Source organism: Schistocerca serialis, chromosome 1, assembly GCF_023864345.2.
Source record: "Schistocerca serialis cubense isolate TAMUIC-IGC-003099 chromosome 1, iqSchSeri2.2, whole genome shotgun sequence".
Lineage (NCBI taxonomy): Eukaryota > Metazoa > Arthropoda > Insecta > Orthoptera > Acrididae > Schistocerca > Schistocerca serialis.
This window is the reverse complement of record NC_064638.1, coordinates 997,673,293-997,697,809: the sequence shown is the minus strand read 5'-3', so window position 1 is coordinate 997,697,809 and position 24,517 is coordinate 997,673,293. Positions and strand designations below refer to the sequence as shown.

Here is a 24,517-nt window from a genome sequence, read left to right as displayed (position 1 = left end):
CAGAGGCCGTAGAGTGGACTTAGTAGATCAAGTTTTACACAAGAGTCCATGTCCGGAAACGTCATCCTACGATGCTACAGAGCCTCAAAATTATAGGCACCGGCGCCTGTAAATGTATGTAATACACAGGCAGATGCCGTGGCGATGCTCCAGACTTCCAAGGATGATGAAGACGGATAAATGCATCATTTGTGGAAAGGGTCCCTGGTTCGAGAACGAATGAGTCGAAAGTTACAAGCGAAAATCATTCTGATACCTCTAACAGTGGAATGCATGCACCGGTACTGTTGTTACTAACATTGTAGGATAGGCAACTATCAGAGGTGATAGTGAGGATCAAGACAAGATAAAATGTCTAGCAAACACGTGTTCTCAAATGCGTACCTGAGGAGCTATGAGCACTCGTTCATCTTCGTAGAAAAACCACACATCCACTCCATTGAACAAGTGCTCTCAGATATTAGGATACGCATTTCACAGTCCCTGTTTATTAAACATTTTTTTCTTGTTTAGACCATACTAATCACCTCTGAAAATTCCATACCCAACATTTTTAGCAACAACAGTACCGGTACATGTATTCCACTGTCAAACATATGAGAATGATTCTCGCTTGTAGCTTTCGACTCGTTCGTTTCCGAACCAGGAGCCTTACCTCATATTGATACATATGTCCATCTCCATTATCCTTGAAAGTTGGTAAGATCGTCACGGAATCAACCTGTATATTACATACTTTTACAGGCACCGGTGACTGTAGCTCCGACGTTGTCTAGCATCAAATGGTTCAAATGGCTCTAAGCACTATGGGACTTAACATCTGAGGTTATCAGTCCCCTAGGCTTAGAACTGCTTAAACCTAACTAACCTAAGGACATCACACACATCAATGCCCGAGGCAGGATTCGAACCTGCGATCGTAGCAGCAGCGCGGTTGCGGACTGAAGCGCCTAGAACTGCTCGGCCACAGCGGCCGGCTTGTCTAGCATCGTCGGATGATATTTCCCGATATGCGTTCCCGAGTAAAACCTGATGTACAGTGTCGTCTCTACAGTGTGTGACTTGAATTGTGAAATACCTGTATACTGTACCGTTTTGAACCGACAATGCTTTACAGTAAGAGGCTTAAACTTCATAAACGTAGAATATGTCCAAAAATGCCATTAAATTGATAAGAACACACGTGTAAAATATCGCGCCACACTTAAATTATCAGCTACACCGTTAACACACACAATGAACAATGATGGTTTTGACCAGCTTTTCTCTTTTCCTTTTGACTTTCCGTCCAAAGGCTCCAGCAGGTCAAGAAACACAACAATCACAGTGCAGTAGACATCATTTTTATAAAAGCGACAGTAGGGCAGTGAATTATCCTCAAAAGAAATACAAATGAGGTTACCATAGATTCTGGCTTTTACAATACCATCCGTGAAAGACCCGAGATAAGTTTCACACGGCCGACGCTTTCAGAAACCCTACAGGAGGAAGGTGGTTTTGTTCAACGAAGCAGTTACACGGTTAAACAGGCTTTCAAAAATTAGTGAACAGAGTACATGCAAACCGAACGAATATTGGTAAAAGGTACACACAATGGGAACAATAAGGGCAATGTCATATTTTAACAGTTCACTTTAACAGTTTGAGCAGCAACCCTTAACTTGAACACATGTATCCACTCCCAGTGCTACCGTATCTTAACGACGTTGACTGCTCCCTAGCGATAACAAATCAACACTTGTTGCTGCTGCCGCTCCAGAGCCATCATATTTCATGACGGGAGGTGGTAACCTCCTGCATGGTGCCATACACATACACCGAGGTGACAGAAGTCATTGGATACCTCTTAATGTCGTGTCGCACCTTCTTCTGCCCGGCGTAGAGCAGCAACCCGACGTGGCATGGACTCAACAAGTCGATGGAAATCCCTTGCTGAAATACTGAACCATGGTGCCTCTACAGCCGTCCATTATAGCGAAAGTGTTGCCGGTGCATGATTTTGTACACGAACTGAACTCTCGATTATGTCTCACAAATGTTCGATTTGATTCACGTCGGGCGATCTGGGTGGCCAAATCGTCGCTCGATCTGTCCAGACCGTTCTTCAAACCAATCGCGAAAAAGCTTGGGCCGGTGACGAAGGCACATTGTCATGCAGAAAAAACATGACGCCCATAAATGGCTGCAAATGAACTCTAAGTAGCCAAACATCCAAAGGACCCAGTCCATTCCATGTAAATACAGCCCACACCATTACACAGCCATCACCAGCTTGCACAGTGCCTTGTTGACAACTTGGGTCCATGGCTTCGTGGGGTCTGCGTCACATTCTAACACTACCATCACTTCTTACCAACTCAAAGCAGGACTAAATGGTCACGAGCCCAGGAGAGGTGCAGGAGGCGATGTCGTGCTGTTAGCAAACGCACTCGCGTAGGTCAGCTACTGCAGTAGGCCACTAACGACAAATTTCGCCACCCTGTCCTAACGGATATATTCGTCGTACGTCCCGCATTGATTTGCGCGGTTATTTCATGCAGTGTAACTTGTCTGTTAGCACTGACATCTCTACGGAAACGCCGCTGCACTAGGTCTTTATGTGAAGGCCGTCGGCCGCTGCGTTGTCCGTGGTGAGAGGTAATGCCTGATATGTGGTATTCTCGGCACAATCTCGACACTGTGGATCGCGGAAGATTGAATACCCTAACGATTTCCGAAATGGGATGTCCCATGTGTCTAGCTCCAACGACCTTTCCGCGTTCGAAGTCTGTTAATACCCATCGTGCGTTCATAATCACGCCGGCCACCTTTCCACAAGAATCATCAAAGTACAAACGACGCTCCGCCAATGCTCTGCGCTTTTATTCCTTGTGTACACGATACTACCGCCTTCTGCATATTTACATATCGCTCTCCCGTGACTTCTGTCACCTCAGTGTTCTATGGGCTACATGACGTTAACGGACCAAGGAAGCTTAAAAACAGTACGCCAGTAGCCCTGTATCTGTCCTGGGATCTTTCCCCTCCAGTGCTCAACGGGTTGGGGTTGGGTTGTTTGGGGGAGGAGACCAGACAGCGAAGTCATCGGTCTCATCGGATTACGGAAGGATGGGGAAGGAAGACGCCCGTGCCCTTTCCAAGGAACCATCCCGGCATTTCCCTGGAGCGATTTAGGGAAATCACGGAAAACCTAAATCGGGATGGCCGGACGCGGGATTGAACCGCCGTCCTCCCGAATACGAGTCCAGTGTCTAAGCCACTGCGCTACGTCACTCGGTAGTGCTCAACGTTCTCAACTATATCGTACACCTGGCAACGGCCCAGGCTGGCGGACAACTCGTCGCAATGTACATGTGGCCCTATGTAGTCCAACAATCCGCACTCTTTCCAATTCGGTGAGTCATTAATATTGGCGTGGAAAGCGTATCAGAGACAAGGTGCTGCTCGTTTCGTAGCGAATGAGCCCGAGTAAGACCACTGCATTGCAGGCTTTGTATTAAATTTTTATCCAGTGACAACGGAGGGCGAAATAACATTGTAATTTTCCTGGTCATTAGAGCTTTCGTCAATGCTCTGGGCTATACCTCAACCTCTCTCAAACATTTCGTCGAATGAAGACACTCTACACTGGCGATGTAATCCGCCCACTGGATACAAGATGTCAAGCCCAGTGGCCCACTTACTGCTGTTCGATAGGAATGGGCTACATGGCGATACTGGGTGGCACCGGCGTTCTTTGGCCTGCACTCCTCCATAGTATCCAAATCACTGTTACACAAGCACTCACACCAATCATGCACAGGATTAAAAAAACTATCCCAAATTCATAGAGGTCATAGTATGGTCGAAGCTAGAAAAAACATTTCTAACAAAGGAACCTCCCCATCGCACCCCCCTCAGATTTAGTTATAATTTGGCACAGTGGATAGGCCTTGAAAAACTGAACACAGATCAGTCGAGAAAACAGGAAGAAGTTGTGTGGAACTATGAAAAAATAAGCAAAATATACAAACTGAGTAGTCCATGGGCAACATAGGCAACATCAAAGTTGTTATGGGCTCAGTAGCGCCGTGGTCCTGTGGTTAGCGTGAGCAGCTGCGGAGCGAGAGGTCCTTGGTTCAAGTCTTCCATCGACTGAATATTTTACTTTCTTTATTTTCGCGATGTTATGATCTGTCCGTTCGTTCATTGACGTCTCTGTTCACTGTAATAAGTTTAGTGTCTGTGTTTTGCGACCGCACCGCAAAACCGTGCGATTAGTAGACGAAAGGACGTGCCTTTCCAATGGGAACCGAAAACATTTGATCCAGGAAAACACGTCTGATATATTCTATACGACACTGGTGACGGCATGTGCGTCACATCACAGGAATATGTTGTCGACCCACCTAACTTGCACACTTGGCGAATGGGTAAAAAGATTCTTCTACCTTACCCGATTTAGGTTTTCTTGTGGATGTGGTAATCACTCTCAAAAAAGTGATGAAAACGTAAGAGTGTATCACATAAACTGCAACAAATAAATGCAACAGCTTCACAGTCGCACAGTTTTCTCTGTGCTCTGTCAAAACTTGTTTTTAACGTTTTCAAATTTTTCCGTGTGTAGACCGTCAAATCCTGCATATGTCCAAGCAAATCTGAACATGTCCTGGAATTTTGGAGAGCGAAATTGATTATGTGTGAGTGCCTGAACTCTGATAATTGTCTGAAAATAAAAATTAAAAATTTTTACTGGAGGGAAGACTTGAACCTAGGACCTCTTGTTCCGCAGCTGCTCACGCTAACCACGGGACCACGGCGCTCCTGTGCTCACATTATCCTTGATGTTGCCTATGTTGCCCATGGACTACTCAGTTTGTATATTTTGTTAATTTTTTTCGTAGTTCCACACAACTTCTTCCTGTTTTCTCGATTGATCTGTGTTCAGTTTTTCAAGGCCTATCCACTGTGCCAAATTATAACTAAATCTGAGGGGGGTGCGATGGGGAGGTTCCCTTGTAAGTATTTGACTGGAAAGAAACCTTTTCAGATGTGCTTCATTCTTTTCTACGATAAGCTGTCTACTGACACTATGGGAGCTCCATGTAATACCACAAATAGTTAAACTTCGTGGCCCTTCAACCTCACAGTATTGCGAGCTTGTGTAAACGCGCCTGTCCGTCCTTGTATTTAGGAACATGAACGCATGCCGCTGTAACATGCTCATGTTTCTGAGACTGGCATTCATCAATGTTTTCAAATGTCCCTACAACCAGATATCCAAAGGATTAAGGTTCGGATGAAGCGGTTTGCTATGGAAGTGATCCTGCTCGACCAATCCATCAGTCATTAAAAATTAGTGTTACGCACTGCCGAACGATGCGCAGAGAACGGGCAAAGGGGGGTTATACGGTCGTGGATAAATCTCATCCATCGTCTTTCTGCGACGTTAAGGTTCCCTAAGAGCGCGTTATATTATACGCGGGAACTGCTAATAGCAGCCATTAGCGTGTGCGGTAAAGTGCATGGTCCAATTAGTTTCTTACCTACAATACCCAACCATACATTGACATTAATCGAACCAGAAGCCTTGCCTCAAATATTTCTCGAGAGCTTGCTCGTTTCGTAATTTATTATTTCACTCTGTGTGAATTCCATCTCATCCGTAAATAAAATTCAAGGTGTGAAATTCTTATCTTAGAATCTGTCTTACAATCCATTGACAGAACTGTAACATGACACTGTGGTGTTGTGGTCTTTGAGGTTACATACGCTGAAATAGAAATGGATAAAGTAATCCCTCATTTAGTTTTGAGCACTCGAGATCTTGGGTGTTGCTTTGACCAGCTGCAAATCTTCACAAAGTTTCAGAATAGTCTTCAGTTCACTTCAATACTCGCTCCCACATATCCGGCGAGCGAACAAATGTGCGATAACCAAGGCTTACTACGATCTATTATTCTAGTTGAGAACAATAACGAATTTGCAGGTAACTGGTAAAAGCAACGGAGTATTTTCTTTAATCTAAAGATAGAATGTCGTCTTGTGTATATCATTTTTCGTACAAAAGAGGATTCTATGTCAACGTTGTTCACACTGCACTGAATTACAGTGAAGGGCGAAACAGCTGTAACTTCTATGACCGACATCAGCACCACAGTCAGTGGACTAAGAACAAACAAGAGTGAGAAATGAACATCAACAAGAAGAGGGCCTACACCAATGACTACTGAACATTCTCAACACAATTGAAACTATCTACAGCTTAAACAGTATGTCTCCAGAATGAATGTTCACTCTTCAAACTTCTGGCAGATTAAAACTGTATGCCGGGCCGAGGTTCGAGCTCGGGATCTTTGCTTTTGTAGGCAAATGCTCTACCATCTGAGTTACCCAAGCACGTTTCACGATCTCTCCTCACAGCTCTTATTCCGCCAGTTCCTCATCTCCTATCTTCCAACATCACGGAAGTTCTCCTGCGAAACTTGCGGGTCTAACACTCCTGCAAGAAAGGATATTGCGACACTGCTTAGCTATAGCCTGGGGGATGTTTCCAGAAGGAATTTTCACTGTGCACTGGGGTGCGCGCTGACACGAATGACATGAAGTTTCATATCAGCCCATATTCCGCTGCAGAGCGCAAATTCATTCTGAAAACATCCCCCAGGCACACTCTGCTGCAGAGCGAAAATTCATTCTGGAAACATCCCCCAGGCTGTGGCTAAGCAACGTCTCGGCAATATCTTTTATTCAAGGAGAGCTAGACCCGCTAGTTTCGCAGGAGAAGTTTGTGAAATTTGGAAGGTAGGAGATGAGGAAATGGGGGAAGTAAAGCTGTGAAGAGGGGTCGTGAATCGCGCTCGGGTAGTTCAGGCGGTAGAGTACTTGCCCGTGAAAGGCACAGGTTTCGAGTTCGAGTCTCAGTCCGCACACAGTTTTAATACACCGGGAATTTTTACAAACAGTACGTGTTTCCTATCACACGATTATCGGACTTCATGCATCATCCCTTGCACAATACAGATACACACTTGACACTGAGAGGAACTGCCTGAACTAGAACCTTGGCTAGAAAAGCAAAGTGTTTCACAGTTGTATTTAAGTGCGTAATTCTGTTGACTTTCCTGAAGGAGACAAATGCTGTATAGAAAATCTCCCCCCTCAAAGACTTGTATGAATGTGGGTTACGATACTTTTATATTAGATAGCGTAAGCAACCTGTACATATGGCACGAATGGTGTGTTACTTTAAAATTCCGCGTCACGGAATTACTCACCATTCGTCAGACTTCAGCCTCTTGCATATCGCCTGAAAAAGAGAAAGAGCAAAATTAGAAAGTACAAAACCAATAAAAGCCATAATTTATTAAAGACTGTCTTAATTTACTTCCTCCATCTCTTTTCCCATGGAAAGCACCCCTCCCCTACCACACGCGCCTCACTCCGGAGACGGATCCAATAAACCGAAGAGTGCCGTGGCAGGAAAGGGCGGGAAGCAATCTTATTGCCTGCGTACGTACTACTATTCCTTTTTACTTCTTCCGTCATCCAATGTTTCCTATCCTTTTCCATTACCTAGTATGGACAGATATAATGACCCAGCGATACAGTAGTCCACCTCGGAAGCTCTTTCTCTCTCTCTGTGTGTGTGTCTGTCTGTGTGGGTGTGCGTGTATGTGTGTGGTTCGGGTTTTAGCCAGGGCACAGGCACAGGCACGGCGGCCAGTCGCGGTCTGGGCCGACATGATAAAGCGACCCTCAATTAGAGGAATTTGCTCCCCACCGCCGCCGCGGCTCCACAAGACGTACAGTGCAATTAAAGCTTTTAATTCTCCAGTAAGTCTTGCTTTACGATGCCATTAAATTGTTCTAAAACAACGGGCTTGAGCTACGGGGATAAATTATTTTGAAATGACCAAACGGAACATTACAAAGGACTTTATTGCCATTGAGCTGTCGAAATAAGGTGGCATCAACTTTTGCTGATAGATGTTCGCAACGGGGAGAACACTGTAACGCAATTAACAATATACTATAGAAGCAATTTTAGTGCCCTAATTACTGTCATCGCGTCCGCAGATAAAACACCACAACGAGACTTAATGGATTCCGACGGGCACTAAACTAATCCAAAAACACTCCGAGCGCGGAGGCTAGGAGGTGCGATATGGGTTTCGTGTCTCAGTGACTAATACTGCTCAGCTCCCACGAATAAAACTGGTCAGTGACAATGTTTTCCGAAACACGAGCGAACGGCAATAGCTGTAATAAACACAACGTTACACCACAGAAGTGTCGTCTTTTCCGAAAGTCGCACAGATATTTCCACAACAATACAGACAGGATATTCTGATGACAGAGGGCCTTTACCTCTACGGTTCGTACCCCGACAGTTTATTGCAAGGAAAACACAAAAAGATTCGACCTCTCGTAATCATCAAATTTGGATAGGTAGTTTATAGGAGGTATGCCTAGATTATATATATATATATATATATATATATATATATATATATATATATCAAAACTAAAGAAGTAACGGATGGGATGTCAGCAACGTGATTTGTGGTCATGCCACGAAATTGCTAAAAAACAGGGGCTCATCGACGAAGTATTGCGCCTCGGAGAGCAACAATGGAATTCTTCGAATGTGCAGGGCAGATAAACACTGGAATATAAAGCATACACATAAACACGCCGCATACTGACCTCGCTGGAGAGGCGACACAATGTAACACGCAACGAAGACGCGCTGACAATCTTACATTTCTAGTAGTTTCGAAATGCATCGCAGTCTTTCCAGGCAAACATTACGTTTCGATGTAGCTGGAAGTCAGAACATAGCAATACATACCACAGAATGCAAGAGAAAGAGGTGGCACAGTTTCAACTTGAAACATATGTTCCAGAGGCAGTATATACGCCTGTTATCCGTCTTATTGTATCACTCGCCACTTTCTGCTTTCTGTCCCCCCCCCCCCTCCCCCTCCCCCCCCCCCCTCTCTCTCTCTCTCTCTCTGAGCAAAAAGACAACCGGGTTTTGAATGAATTAATGACCTTGGACAGTAAATGCCCTCTACGTCAATATTCTAAATTTTCACTGAAATGTGTAAGTTATATTTAAAGAACAAAAGGTACGCAAGAAGATCTGTTTTTGCCATAGGGCGGTACTGTTAAGGTGGCAATGGGAGTTAATCATTTCTCACTTGAACTATCGATGAGTTATTAGCGCACATGAAGCATATACAGAATACATGTCGCATCAGCAATTGCTAAGTTTCCCAGAGGCACTCATGAATCACGATTTCCCACAGGTGCACACATCTCAAGTTACAGCACTATCTCATGACCTTCTGACTCCAATGCTTTTACATTATTAGATTAACATTCACATCGCCACGTGCGACGAGTCGCGTGTGTCCGTGGTTGATTTGAACCCGATTTGCAGCTAGGAAGATTATATTTCTTGTAAGTCAACTTATTACACCCGTTTATGACCTAATTACGTTCCGCTTATCTGAAGCTCACCGAAACATTACTGCCGTGCGTTTGGACTAGGAAAATTTCGTTTAAATTCAGCAGTTCTGTTGCACTGTGATACCGCAACGCAGGTACAGTTTTAATATAAGTTTCACTGGCTCCCAAACAAATCTTTCATTACAGCACACATTCCGTTAGAGAATGGAACTTCATGACAGATTAAAAATTTGCGCTGCACTGAGACTCAAACTCATACCCGCGCCTTTCGCAGGAAATTCCCTTGCCATCTGAGCGATACCGGTGCGTTTCAGAGTCAATACAGTATCAGGGTACGTTATGCCATATTTATTTTCCAAAGTGAAAAACAGGCACAACGAAATGCCTTTAGTCTGTAATCACCCAATCTCCGTAATAAGCTGTCTTCAGGGTATTCTATACTGAAGATACGTAGAATGCTACAAAAAAATTAGTACAACATATTAGACGTTACCAATTCACTCAAGATTTATGGTTGCAGTAGTGCATATGGCGTACATGAAATGATTACATTTATAGATCAATAGCACAAGTGGTTCTGGGATATCAGCCATCGATACATGCTGAAACACCCGTATCAGTAGCCGCTGTAGCCTCCATGGGCGCAATGCAGGTGCTGACTCTGGCTTCAGTCGATTGTACAGAACTACACATGACGAATACTGTCCTGGCATACATGCCTGCTCGACCTGTTTACGTAGTTCTGTAAGATTTGTTGATTGACTAGTCGCACGAGTCACTTCTCGTCTCATGATATCCCACACGTGCTCGATTGGAGACAAGTCCAGAAATCGTGCTGGCCAAGGAAGTTGCTGCACGCCTTGTAGAATATATCAACTTCCTGTTGCATGAATGGCAAAATAATTGATCAACATTCTGTGCTTATTAAGCGCTGGTTAGAGTCCCCAGGACAAACACCAAAGGTGAACGAGGGTTGTAGCTTGTCGCACCCCAAACCGTAAGGACTTGGACGGGGCCAACGTGTCTTGGACGAATGCATTCAACGAGACAGCGCTCACCAGGTCTATGACGTACGCACAAATGGCCATCACTTGCGTGCACGCCGAATCCGCTTTCATCGCTGAAGATCACGGCGCGCGACGTGACCACAGATACCACCGTCGTTGCACAACTGACGCAACACGTCCAACTTTGGTGGCAATACTCCGAAAGGACCATGACGCCACTCGGAAGGCCACACTTCAAACTATTTTAAACTGTCTCAGTTGGCTGTAGGAAGCACGAGTCCGCCTCCGTGGCATGGCATACGCCGTTCTAGGATCAAAATCGACGTCGTCTTTCCAGGTGTACTAACCTTTTTTCCGGCAACGTATTTACGGATCTGGAAAGTTAAAGGCAGGCACCGACTGATTACATATTATAATCGGGAGTTGAAGGGGGGGGGGGGGGTAGCTCGGCTTTTAGGCCATTAAGCTTCGTAGGCTCAGCTTCAGATTCGAGCTTACAGTCCGCTGCGCACTTTCAATCTATCAGAAAGTTTCAGTTCGCTATACATCACGGCATCGTAACAGGAAGAGAGCACGGTAAGGTTGCATCAACAGCGATGTCATTAGACACGGGAACACCAGGTCAGTCTTTTAACCACTACGCCATCCCGCGCAGTAGCATTTAAATTAGACTTTTCTGGCAAAGCACAGAGAGACAGCCAGGGGCTGGCACCACGCTTACTGCCCTGTGATCCCACTGAAAGAAGGTGGACTGCGTAAAGAGCGAGCCTGTGGCTGGACAGGCGGTGATCCATCACGGGCCGCGACCGCACCACGCCGTGCGGTGCAGCGTAGCTAGGCTCAGCGGCAAGTAATAAGCGAGCCGGCTGGGCCGGCAACACGCCATTAGCCATTTCAGCGCCGGCACTCGGTAATGTCTTCATCTCCCACGGTCCGGGCTGGCCCGCCGCACCGTAATTAATAACCGGCAATTAGAGAGCGCGCGCCGCCGGGCCGTGCGGGGAAATGACCGAAAACGCCATCAGCGCCGGCGCCACGGCCTCTGGAGATCCACGGCCGCGTCCGCTCGCCGCGCCTCCACTACTTTATCGTCCGGTCTGTCTGCGGTCCCTTTCTGCCACCGGCAGTCCTCCTTTCACCTGCAGGGAGTACATACTCCGTGCTCTACGTGCTATGAGAAATGGATCGTCGTAACTGGTATGCGAGGGTTAAGCGGCCCATAGATCGTCAATAACTAAAATGAAAGCTCCAAAACTAGCTGCAATAAGGTAATGTATTTTTTAATATTTTACACGGCATACCTGTTTCGACTTATTGCCATTATGAAATGACTTGCGAAAATAACAATGATAAGACTATCTAAATCGTTGCTGCTATATGTTCATATTTACATTGGTACTTACATCTGTTTGGATGTGACGAACAGATTGCTTCTATAGTAAATGTCTTCTGTCAAGTCTTGGTCATTACAATTTTTTTGTAGTTACAATGCGTAAGAATAAGTTTCTGACAGATATTTTGACAGTTCTTTATTACGATGCTAAATGTTTCCAAAAAGATGTACAGCTTACTAGAGATTATGTTACATTTCGGTGTTTTTAGATGGAGGTAAAAAAAGACGGGAGATGGCATTATACACTTACGCTGTACGTTGTTTTGAAGTCAGGTGGGCGGCGCCTACCGCCACTTTAACTAGCCCAAAACATTAGCAGACTACTGTTTACGATTGTTTCTTGCTAATTATTTCCGTCGTGCGCAAGAACTGTTTTAAGTGCTAAAAATTACAGTAGTTACATGAATAACATAATGTAACGAAGACAATCTCGAACGTTGCACAATATCGATTTGTTGTCTGGAAACAACCGTTAATATAATGCATTTAATGCACAGTTTCACTGGCCAATATTATTGATAGTCCAGGGGCCGCTTTATACCTAAATTAATGTAAAAATGGTCATAATTTCGTCTTTAATTGGTGTAGATCGTTCCAGTTGCACATTAGTCAAAGCGGCTCCTCTTTACCTATGTGTTTTAGAACTGACTAACTCTGTGCAGGTGAGTCATACATTCCAAGCAGAAGCAATGTGTCGTCATTGATTTTTTGACGAAGGAGGTGTGCAAGGTGCCCGACACACACTAAAAACTAGAGAACGGAGACAACGAGAAAAAGTAAGTGTGCAGCGAATGAAATTTGAGAGAAAAATTTTTTGTGACCTACCTGAAACTATCATTTTTCCCCCTCCTGCGGGTATCTCTTCACTATCCGGAAAATATGAGTTAGTCCATGGACTGCCGTCACATTTCTTCTACAAGACTTGTAAAATTTACTAGCCAGCAATCAGTTATGGAGAAAGATTTTTGGTAAGGAAAGGACATCGCCTTTGGTGCTCTGGGAGGCAACAAGAAGCGCTACATCAACTACAGAAGCTTAAAGAAGCAATCACGAGGAAGAGACCGCAAAAGAATCTGAACGCGGTCCAAAACCGCCGAGGCAATGCGTGACAGCGGACCACTTTGGCAACAAATCAAGCGATCAGTAAATAGAGTTGGTTTGTGTTCTGCCATCCACCGTACAGTCTGTATATGGTACTCTTCGGCATCCATCTGGTTGGTCCAATGAAGGACAGTTGTCAGTAGTGCGATCAGGTAACACACACGAGGGTGAAAGGCGTTGAAGAACTGGAAGTGACTCTGTAACGCCTCTCTTTTTTTCCAAAGATTATTGAAGAGTTGGATTCAACGATGACGAAAATAAGTCGTTTTTACTAGAAAGTATGTCTAGTAGTAAGTTACCGTATAAAAGAAGAGTCATTCGAACTATGTATGCCCAATTTAAACTTACGAAATAACTTATAAGCTCTTTTGCATTTCTTTCGGTATAGCCACCGTTTATTTGATGGATCCAGAAAGTTGTCAAAGCTTCCCTATGTCCGACATGGTAATTGGAGAACTGGACGACGGACGTTTAGTATAGTCTGATCTCCTTCTACTTGTACCAGTACAAATAAGAACATACCTTCATGATTTGTTCCTCTACAACCAGATTAATGCACACAGAACATACGCCGTATCCCTTGCTTTGAAATAAATACAGAATGAACTAAACAGGATGAATAATGACGTAATGACGATAAGGACAATATTTCTTTACATACGAAATAAAAAAATCGAGGAAAATGAAATTATGTTACACACCACTTCACACTTCGTTGATCTACCCATTTAACCACGTGCCATTGAGTCACACTACGTGAGTAGCGCGCAGGAAAGGCAAAGACTATTTAGATTGTTGAGGTCAAATCGCCACAGTAGCTTTTTTTTTTTTTTTTAAAAAAAAAAAAAAAGGAAGAATATAAGCGGGCTTAAAAAAGTTACACACTACTATAGGAGACCAAGTAAATTTTATTGAATGCTGCAAAGCATTACAAAGTGGCACAGATACATGACGCTATTGTTTAATATAGTCACTTGTCTGAAAGTTCTACCGGTCCTTCAGTTCCTCCACGGCAGAAATCAGATTCTTGGACAAGGAGCCTTAAGTCCCATTAAGGTTTCAGACACACATTTGACAAGGAGCCATCCGTCAACCGCTGTATGAACGTCCTCACGGCTGGCAAATCTTTTTTCCACTCAGATGTTCTTTCAGTCTGCCGAAAAGATTTCCTAGACATTGCCGTCTGTGGTCCACATCGATGCCCCTCGTTTCCGATTAGCATCACTCACTTTTGTGCGGCCTTGGTCAAAATGTTGCCGGTATTACACCATCGCTGGTGCATACACCGCCAGAATTTGACGGTGAATTTGTGTGTAGTTTAGACATTTTGCTCACAAGAGTCTTACTGTCCCAGTTACGTCAGCTATGGAGTACGTTTCCAGCTGTCACGTAATTCCACTCTGACAATGTAATGCACCTGTTACCCGTATCGTAATACAAGTGTGTCTGCAGGAAACCCTGAAGATGTACTCTCTTCTGACATTGGTTCAGTATTGTTGTGAAACGGCCTTTTCTGAAGTTCCTATGAATTTTAATGCAAGAACCGGATATCGTGGGAAAACTTGAGCATCACCTACGCAGTTTCTTTATTTGAGATGGCGCTAACTAGTCTTAGCGACGCTGTGGCACGTGCAAGTCACAATGTCTCACAGAAATCCAAAGATACAGTAGTCACTACGGAGTCCTCCTCGTGTCTACCAGGTGCGAAAAAAATCACCGCTAGTGAAACCACACGTGCATTCATGTACTGAACTTCACATTCTGAAGTGTATGCCACGGGTTTTGTTTCTCTACAGCAATACGAACAGTTATTAATTGAGAAGAGTATAGTAATCAGGCACCTTCTTTTTGATCCGTCCTCATTAAACCATTGCACATGACAACTGTGGAGAGCTCTGTAGTGTTGCCGTGTCTGCTAGATATATTTATTCTTCAAACGTCTGCTGTGAATCGACAGTACGTAAGAACGTCCTTTTACTATTAGCGTACGTTTCTCATCGGTTCAGAAAACAGGTCGACAAGCTGTCGGACACAAGAGTCTTACCAAATATTCTGACCATAAAATCACAGAAAAACTAAAAATGTGTCTTAATCAACGAAACTATACAGTTACAGAGACGTTTTCAAGTCTCGAACACACACACACACACACACACACACACACACACATATATATATATATATATATATATATATATATATATATATATATATATATATAGCGACGAATGAAAATTTTACCGAGGCCGAGATTCGAAGCCGTGGCTCCTGCTCACTAGACATATGTGCTAACCATTACGCCGCCATAATGGCACATTGACTTTGCACGGACTACCCTAACACGCCGCCATTCTCAATCCAAATCCACATTTACAGGTCAATCCACTCTGGTATTCCTCCTCTCGGGGCATACTGTTCCATCTGATTAAAGCACCTACGCCTGGATTTCAGGCAGAATCCCGCCGTTTCGTTCGATGGTGAGGTGCTATTCGAATACAGTTGGAGAGTCTCCGCAATGCCGTTCGAATTTAGAGGGAATATGAAGTGCGTTGAGGGGTGAAATTGGAAATTTGTGGTAAGTTCCTATGGGACCAAACTGCTAAGGTCATCGGTCCCTAGGCTTACGCACTACGTAATCTAATTTAAACTGACTTACGCTAAGGACAACACACACACCCACGCCCGAGGGGGGACTCGAACCTCCGATTGGGGGAGCCGCGCGAACCGTGGCAAGCAAGACGCCTCAGACCGCGCGGCTACCACTCCCGGCGCTAAGGGGTGAAAGGGAATTTGGACTGAGGAGAAAGGCGTGCTAACGTAGTCCGTGCAGTTGTGCGTTTTGCCAGGGTGGCGTAGCAGTTAGTGCATCTCTCTAGTGAGAAGGATATTTAGCGTCCCCCATACGTATCTGTCACGAACATTTTTATATTTGTTACGAATTAATGAACTGAGTGACTTCAATAAAAGAAGATCTGTATAATGTAATAACAGTGAAAGTGAAAATCAGTGGACGTGTAATAAAGAGATAATTTTACGAAATGTTACTCTGGAGAAAACGAATGACAATAGACATCTGATATAATGTGCTACGAAACAGTATATTTATATCTGTGACTCTTACAATTTAGTATATGTATGAGAGAGAGAGAGAGAGAGAGAGAGAGAGAGAGAGAGAGAGAGAGAAACGCCGTTGTGAAAGGGCCTCTCTCCTTGACACACTCTCTCTGGCGCTCTTTCTCTGTCGTTGTCATAAAATAGCTCTGCGTCTTCCAGGTCTGTACTACAGTGTAATTTGTTATTAATTGTGAAATAGATTTTTAACTTGAACTGCCAGCCACTGTGGCCGAGCTGTTCTAGCCGCTTCAGTCCGGAACCGCGCTTTTACTACGGTCGCAGGTTCGAATCCTGCCTCGGGCATGGATGTGTGTGATGTCCTTAGGTTTGTTAGGTTTAAGTAGTTCTAAGTCTAGCGGACTGATGACCTCAGATTTTAAGTCCCACAGTGCTTAGAGCCATTTGAACCACTTAACTTGAACTGTTATTTAATGCTTTCATTTCGCGATTGTAATCGCCCGGTGTCAAATAACGAAGCATTTACTGCAATTCTAGCATGCTAGGCAGCCGAGACAACATAGCATCGCTGTAGCTACAAGACAGCCATCACGCAGCAAATTTGCATTTCAACACTTTCCTTTACAGCAGCGCTACTGCTCCCGCAGTTATACTGTGTTCATCATACATTATTCCGCGTTTCCTCATTGGCTGCACTGTACGATCATAAGGATAGGTTATATGCTCCTGTAATATAGACTGAACGATAACGCGGGACAACAGCTTTAATGGCATTTAACTTGGCCAGCACTGGCCAGCCAGCTGGTCCAACTATCCTGCAATGGTGTGAGCAGTTACAGTTCCGACGTAACAAAGAGGAGCAGAGAGACACTATAGTTTCGAATGTCATTTAATTTTTGAAGAGAATGAAATAATACTCGCAAAAACTCCAGCATTGCCGCACGCTTCTTACGAAAATGGTTCAAATGGTTCTGAGCACTATGGGACTTAACATCTGAGGTCATTAGTCCCCTAGGACTTAGAACTACTTAAACCTAATTAACCTAAGGACATCACACACATCAATGCCCGAAGCAGGATTCGATCCTGCGACCGTAGCGGTCACGAGTTCCAGACTGAAACACCTAGAACCGCTCGGCCACTGCGGCCGGCACGCTTCTTACGTAGGTGACTAGATGGAAAGCATAAAATGCTCCCTTTTTCATCTAACACAGTATTCTAATCACAAACGAGTGGTGAAAATTTCTAACTTAAACACAGAGCAACATTTCTGAGAGCTATGTCTGATAAAAAAACATAATCCAGCGATTTCACCGAGTTGTTGAATACTGAAGCCACTGAAGGTATTAATTACAGTCAGTCGTCTGGTAATCTCTTGGCTCCTTCCTTATCCAAATCCGAGAACTACATTTCAGTTCTGGAACTGTTATCTGCTACGCTGATAACGAGTCGATCGACAACACAGTCCAGAAAGCACCCAGGCGCCGCATTCTCCTCTTCTTTTATGACGCGCCGTTCTATATCCCGCCTTCGTTCGGTAGTGACGTGAAAAAGCTGCGTGCGTTAGTTCCAGTAAGTCTGGCAGCTTAAAAGTCTTATTGTTTCTCGCGACAAATGCCTTAACTCGGCTCCAGATCTGTTCTTCTGAGTTCATATTGTAATAGCATAGTGGCAAATGTAAAAATGCAGCATTTTATGGTATGCTGGAGCTGTGAAAGTGGCTGTTTTTTCCTGTTTCTACGATACTCATCAATCTGGTTCGCGTGAGACCACATCTGTGGTATAAAACAAAGAGTAGTTGGTTTTTCATTTTTGTCCTAAAAAATTAAACTTACGTTTTCTTAAATTAAGCAACCTTTATTAACAATCTTTCTTAGAATATCGATAACTGAGAACTTATATTTGGAATGAAAAGAGGAATTTCACGTGCAATATGTAGTTAGAAACAAAAAATCGTGCATTATTCATAAAAAATGTTGAATTTTACAATTACGAAATGTAGGTTTTCGAATTGCACGAAAATGAACAGGATGACCAAGTCGAGACTTGAAGCAGCGATCCACATAACTGTACCAGATTATCAGTCAACTACGCTACAGACTTCGCTGTACATCCAAAGTGTATTTATACGTCAACTGTATCTAATACAGTCCCTCGGAAAACTTCAAAGCCGATTTTTCTGTAATTTATGACAAACATCAAGAACAACCTATTTCTCGGCACTTGTTAACCGTGTTCCACTACGGAGCAGGAAGCAGCCTCAGCCATTTCCATACTAACAGCGGGACTGGTTAGCACACTGGACTCACAGTCGGAAGGACGACGGTTCAAACCAGCGGCGGGCCGTCCTGATTTAGATTTTCCGTTATTTCCCTAAATCGCCTGAGGCAAATGCCGGGATGGTTCCTCTGAAGCGCACGGCCGACTTCCTTCCCCATATTTCCGTAATCCGATGGGACCGGTGACCCCGCTGTTTGGTACCCTCCTCCAAATCATCGAACAACGTGACAGTTAGAACACAACAGTACAGAGACTGTAACTGTACAATATTTTTTAAATAAAAACTCCATAGCTAAAGCGTGATTAAGAAAAACGTTAATGGCTGTTACAGATATCTAATACATAAGTAGGACCTACTTCCAACAGCGTAACACCATCGGTGTACTTGTGTTGCTGCTTCTGACCAATCATCACGTTTGCGATTGTTTACATCAGGTTTATTCTTACGATGAACAGAGTATAGTACAACATTTCTATTTCACAGGTGCCTGTGGACCTGGAGATTTTATTTACATCGAACAAGTAGGTATACAATAAATGGTTGATTTTTCGGCTGGCCTGGCTACCAACCAACAAAGACGTATTTTCAAGTCATGTTATAAAGGATAGGCACGAGACTATTCACTGTTAAACCGTTACAGTGCGAAATATTTACAATGATAGCCATTTACAGTGGCGTAGTTGATTTTGTGGTGCGAAAATAGGACTTATGTAGACGTAGTTATGGGCGCTTATCGTCACGATACTTTTTTTTCTAGGTCATTGCTTATAACAGTATTTACGCCACGCAATCAAAGTTATTTGATGCAAGGCTCAGTTATTGATTATTAAAGTAAATGTGGCTAAGAATTGTTCTGTAAGTTACGTCGCAAACGAAAGTGCCAGGCTCAAAGCGCATGTAATATTTTACGGGCTAATTTCCAAACAATACTTGGATTAGCCCGCATCTCGTGGTCGTGCGGTAGCGTTCTCGCTTCCCACGCCCGGGTTCCCGGGTTCGATTCCCGGCGGGGTCAGGGATTTTCTCTGCCTCGTGATGGCTGGGTGTTGTGTGCTGTCCTTAGGTTAGTTAGGTTTAAGTAGTTCTAAGTTCTAGGGGACTTATGACCACAGCAGTTGAGTCCCATAGTGCTCAGAGCCATTTGAACCATTTTGAACTTGGATTTATTCAAAGAAAACCATAAAGGCGTTAAATGACAAAAAACAAAAATAATGTTCAAACTCGAGACACCACTGAGACCCGTGTTCGTATCCCGACCTTGGTACAAATTTTCATGTGGTGCTTCAGTCTACATAATTATATGCATCATAAATGTATCGTAGTCTCAGCTCAGAGATAACAGAAAGCATCAGCGGGAAGAGAACCGAGAATGTAATGAAAATTGAAAATCAAAATGTATGACCTTGTTCATGTAAGTAGGAAACAGGGAAACACAATATTGCTAATAATAAACTGGCAGCTCATACAGACGTCGACTGTAAACGTTTTTGCAGCAGGTAATATGCGACAGTTTGTCATCGTTACGGTAGTGACCAGAGAGAGAGAGAGAGAGAGAGAGAGAGAGAGAGAGAGAGACTTACTTTGGTGCAGCGTTGAGCCTTGGTCGCTACGAGACATCGTGAGGGGGGGGGGGGGGGGGGGGAGGGGAGGGCACTCCCAGAGGGCGGTCACGTCGCGAGGCGTCAATCGGGCAGCGGCTGGCAGGGAGACGCCTGTCTGCCTCGTAAGCGCGGGGTGGTCCCGGGATTGAATTGTAGAGCCAGCTAGCCAGCCCTTTCCCGGTGAGGCGGCGCGGCCCGACCCAGCCCAGCCCAGCCGGACTAGTTAGATTACCATAAACAAAGGAGATGAGAGATGTAATTTGTCGCTGTCGCTTCGTAGACCACCCAGACGGCGGGAGGCGCGCAGCCCGGTAGCGTGGGACAATCGATAGCCGGTGGCAGGGAGGCGCGGGGCACACGCGCTGCCGCCTCCCGCTGGACACTCCCTCCGTACGGGCCACCTCACCCTCAACACTGCCAGGCTTCACGCCCGTCATGCTCCTAGGATTTATGTGCTTCTGTCGCCATCCTTGCCGATGCTGAGTGCGCTCGCAAACGGCTGAGCATCCGAAACCGGTCAATTAAATGCCTGTGACAGAACATCCGATCAGCTATACCTAAACCAAAACTTTAAGCTAATGGCAAGTGTTTTCGTAATTTCTCAAGAGCTGGTTAATATTGGAGAAAAAGTGGACAAAAATTACCGTCCTACGTTCCGTTGACATCGAGTTCATTTAGAGATTGCACAATAGCTCTAATTAAAGCAGAACGCGCAGTGATCGTCCGTGGTCTTTATTAAGGTACTACAACACCATTTAACTCGAGGTCGCACCGATCCAGAAGAAAATGCGACAAAGGTGTCTGCGATGGTTTGGACATGGGCTGCGAGCAGACGACGACACCAGTCTAAAGGCAGCATACATGGTGGAAGTTATGGGAAACAGATCCAAGGGAAGACCTAGACAGCTACGAGCCGACACTCTGCCCAACGACTTGAAGCCTGTAAATCTTCATCCAGACATGGCCCACGATCGCTCAAAATAGAGACAGCGAATCCACTCAGCGGACGCTATCACCCGGAGAGACAAATGCTAAAGAAAAGGAAGAAGAAGAAGACCATCGTTTACCTCGAGGGAAAACGCGGAAAATCTAAATCCGAATGCCCAGAAGAGACGCCGGCCGGAGTGACCGAGCGCTTCTAGGCGCTACAGTCTGGAACCGCGCGACCGCAGGTCCGAATCCTGCCTCGGGCATGGATGTGTGTGATGTCCTTAGGTTAGTTTTAGGGGACTGATGACCTCAGAAGTTAAGTCCCATAGTGCTCAGAGCCATTTGAACCCAGAAGAGACTACGAACAAGAGAACTCCCGTTTGCCAGTCTAGTGTATTTACCACGTCTAGCTCGGCTTTAACAGTACGAGTTCACAAGTATTACCCCATAGGGAGAAGTAGGGGTCCAACCAGAATTACAGCACCGTCGTTTTAAGCCCACAAAAGTAAGCTACTGTTCGGTTTGGTTCTCAATCCTACAGATAGATTAATTCAGCTAGCTATCTTCTTCATTTCAGCATGACAGATGCATCCAGCGTCATCGACGACCTGCCTTATGCACACATCTCTAAGTGTGCCCTTGCACTTTTTATCCCCTCTACTATCCCTTCAACTCTGCTTTTCAGAATGGCTCATGTAATGTGTGTTCGACCATTCCCTCTCTTCTTTTAATCTATGCTCGTTGTTTTACTTTTTCTCGTTGACTCACTGCAGGGAGTCTTTATTCATTAACTGATCACTCCCTCTCCTCTTTTAGGAGTATCCTGTAACATCAAGTTTCAAATACTTCTAATCGTTTCATTTCTGTCTTCTCAACTGTGTCTGTTTTGCACCCATACCGAACTGTACTCCAGTTACAGCTGCTTTTGGGTGTCAGTGACGACCAGTTAACTTTTTTTGAGGAAGTGTTGTTCTTCCGTCGCTCCCCCTTTTCCTGGTCTGTGACAGGAAGAATCTAGTCTTCCAAAAGAGAGGTCATGTTGGCGGGTACGAAAGAAAGATAGATGGAGATATAAACCAGTTGGTAGTGGAGAGCTATTACATGACATTCAACTTGCTGTGTGTGTGTGTGTGTGTGTGTGTGTGTGTGTGTGTGTGTGAGGGAGAGAGAGAGAGAGAGAGAGAGAGAGAGAGAGAGAGAGAGAGAGAGAGAGAGAGAATGGTGCCAGAGAAGCCTTGTATGTCCCATACGTATTAAGAGCTACAGGGAGACATTTCCAGACTAACAGGACCGGAAACATATGTCCACATCGAGTATTAGTGGACAACGTGACAACATGAAAGCAGGTACGTGGATAAAGGCCACACCATCTGAAATATGAGCGTGTTTAGCTTGTACGCCATAGCAGGACAACACAATAAGACACGAGTCAAACACCTGCGCGCGGCAAGTAAATACAAGTGCGAGATGAGAGCGTTTGGCGGAATGCGCTTCGGCACAACAAGAAGAAACGTCCAGGATCCGGAAACGAACAAAGCGGCCTCAAGTGCTGACCAGGCGGGAATTCCGAGAGTACGAGAAGGAGGACCGGAATTACGTTACACGGGGACAGCCGTGAGTGGGCGCCAGCGCAGCCGTGAAGAGGTCGGCTCTGCGCGCTGTCACTCCGGCGGCCGCTTCGCAACTCGCGTCCACTGTTACAGAACAAACACGTCACCACCAGCGACAGCCTGTCCGCGCTCGTTGCACCACCACCAGCTGCCGCCATGCTATGCTTTGTAGACTCTGGAGCCAAGGCGTCTGTGCTACAGCTGTAACAGAGTCGCGCTTCCTGACTGCTGTAACAGCTCTTGACCTTATCAGCTCTGAAATCCTAAGTTACACTATCATAAATGTACATGTGGAATGGCAGGTCTACTGCCGGACTTCCTTCAGCTTACATTAAAAATATAGTACGGGAAGACGTTCGTTGATATTACGGAGCGATAGGTTAGTCTGCTCAGAAATCCAGGCCTTCATCCGATTACTGGAAAGGATTGACGAAGAGCTCATGCTGAAAGTGGATCACATCTCGACACATCGTATCACATACTGGGCAGCGTTATACCCTGAACGCCACGACGATAATGATTTGGCACCGACAGTCTGTCAATAACATCTTGTGTAGACAGGTATCATCGTCCATACGCTGTAGGAAATGCGTAACACAGATGCTGACTTCAGTGCAATCCGTTTACCGACTAGTTTCAGTCCAGGACATTTTCAAGGTAGTCAAATATACAATTATAGAACTAACATTAAATATCACACATTTTTCGTAATCCAAGGTACATAATTTAAGTCAAGCAGAAGAATTCTAAACACAATAACTATGTGAAATGCAGGCGCTAATCACTACAAATGAAGACATTGAAGCGGCTCAAGTTAGGCAACAACAGAATGACATATAACATAAGATGTTTGATTCTCTTGTTGACTATTTTGGGCCGGTTTAATGCCTTCATTTTATAATGATAATGTTAAAAAGGGATACTCAATGAGTGATACCTGAGATTAGGCAGTGTTGGGCAATATGTTGCCACTGGATTGTGTGTGTATGTGTGTGTGTGTGTGTGTGTGTGTGTGTGTGTGTGTGTGTGTGTGTGTGAGTGAGTGAGTGAGTGAGAGAGAGAGAGAGAGAGAGAGAGAGAGAGAGAGCGTAAATAGACTGAGAGACAGAGAGCACCCTGCGTCCTGCGTAGCATCCCTGGTGGCTTGACATTACATCAGCCACGCACGACAGCAGACAGCAGAAGGCCGGCCGCGGTTGTCTAGCGGTTCTGGCGCTGCAGTCCGGAACCGCGGGACTGCTACGGTCGCAGGTTCGAATCCTGCCTCGGGCATAGGTGTGTGTGATGTCCTTAGGTTAGTTAGGTTTAAGTAGTTCTAAGTTCTAGGGGACTTATGACCTAAGATGTTGAGTCCCATAGTGCTCAGAGCCATTTGAACCATTTGACAGCAGAAGGCAGCACACACATTGTAACAAAACAGAGTGCTCTGATTGGCTCAAAACACAAGGAAGCATTTTCCCAGCCTGTGTCAAGGTAACAAAGTGGCAGGCGGGAAGAGACAGCTGAGGTGAGCGTTTGCCTGTCGGGCGCAGATCCCGCTCATCACGGTAGAATATGCCGTATGAGTTACATTGTGCCACTGTTTAGACTTTGTTAGACGTAACAGTCATTGTTTTGGCATGATACGCGAGTGTAAGATCACTGTGATATGCATACGGCACAAATGTATGATAAGTATTTTGTTAGCTACTACTATGCAAATTACTAGGATTAAAAATGGCATCCCTTCAAAAACTGTGCACGCTATTATTATTCGACCACTAACTCCTCTCAGACTTGACACTGTTCTACACCGTTACAGCCATTCATCCAGATCCTGAGTCCAGCGAATCCAACACCACTTCAACTGTGCAGAGGGGAAGTCATCTGGAAGACACAGGTACCTAAAGCGAGATACGAGGGACGTACTTGCCTCCACCAGCAACCTCGTCGACTTCAGATGATCTGTCACTAATGGCTTCTGTGACTGGTTTTGCTAACGCACGCGGAGTGTTGAAATTTGTAGTGATTAACGGCTGTATTTCACGTAGTTACTGTGTTCAGAACTGTTCTGCTTGATTTAAATT

At 44.8% G+C, this 24,517-nt stretch overlaps 1 protein-coding gene across 1 annotated transcript in view; it reads right to left on the bottom strand.

Annotated features, from left to right (window-relative positions):
* Nucleotides 1–24,517, bottom strand: part of LOC126413271 (uncharacterized) — a 492,894-nt gene that overhangs the window by 265,164 nt on the left and 203,213 nt on the right. The window contains exon 3 of the mRNA XM_050083175.1: nt 7,257–7,288. Coding sequence (XP_049939132.1) covers nt 7,257–7,288 — 32 coding nt within the window. The remainder of the gene's footprint in view (nt 1–7,256; nt 7,289–24,517) is intronic.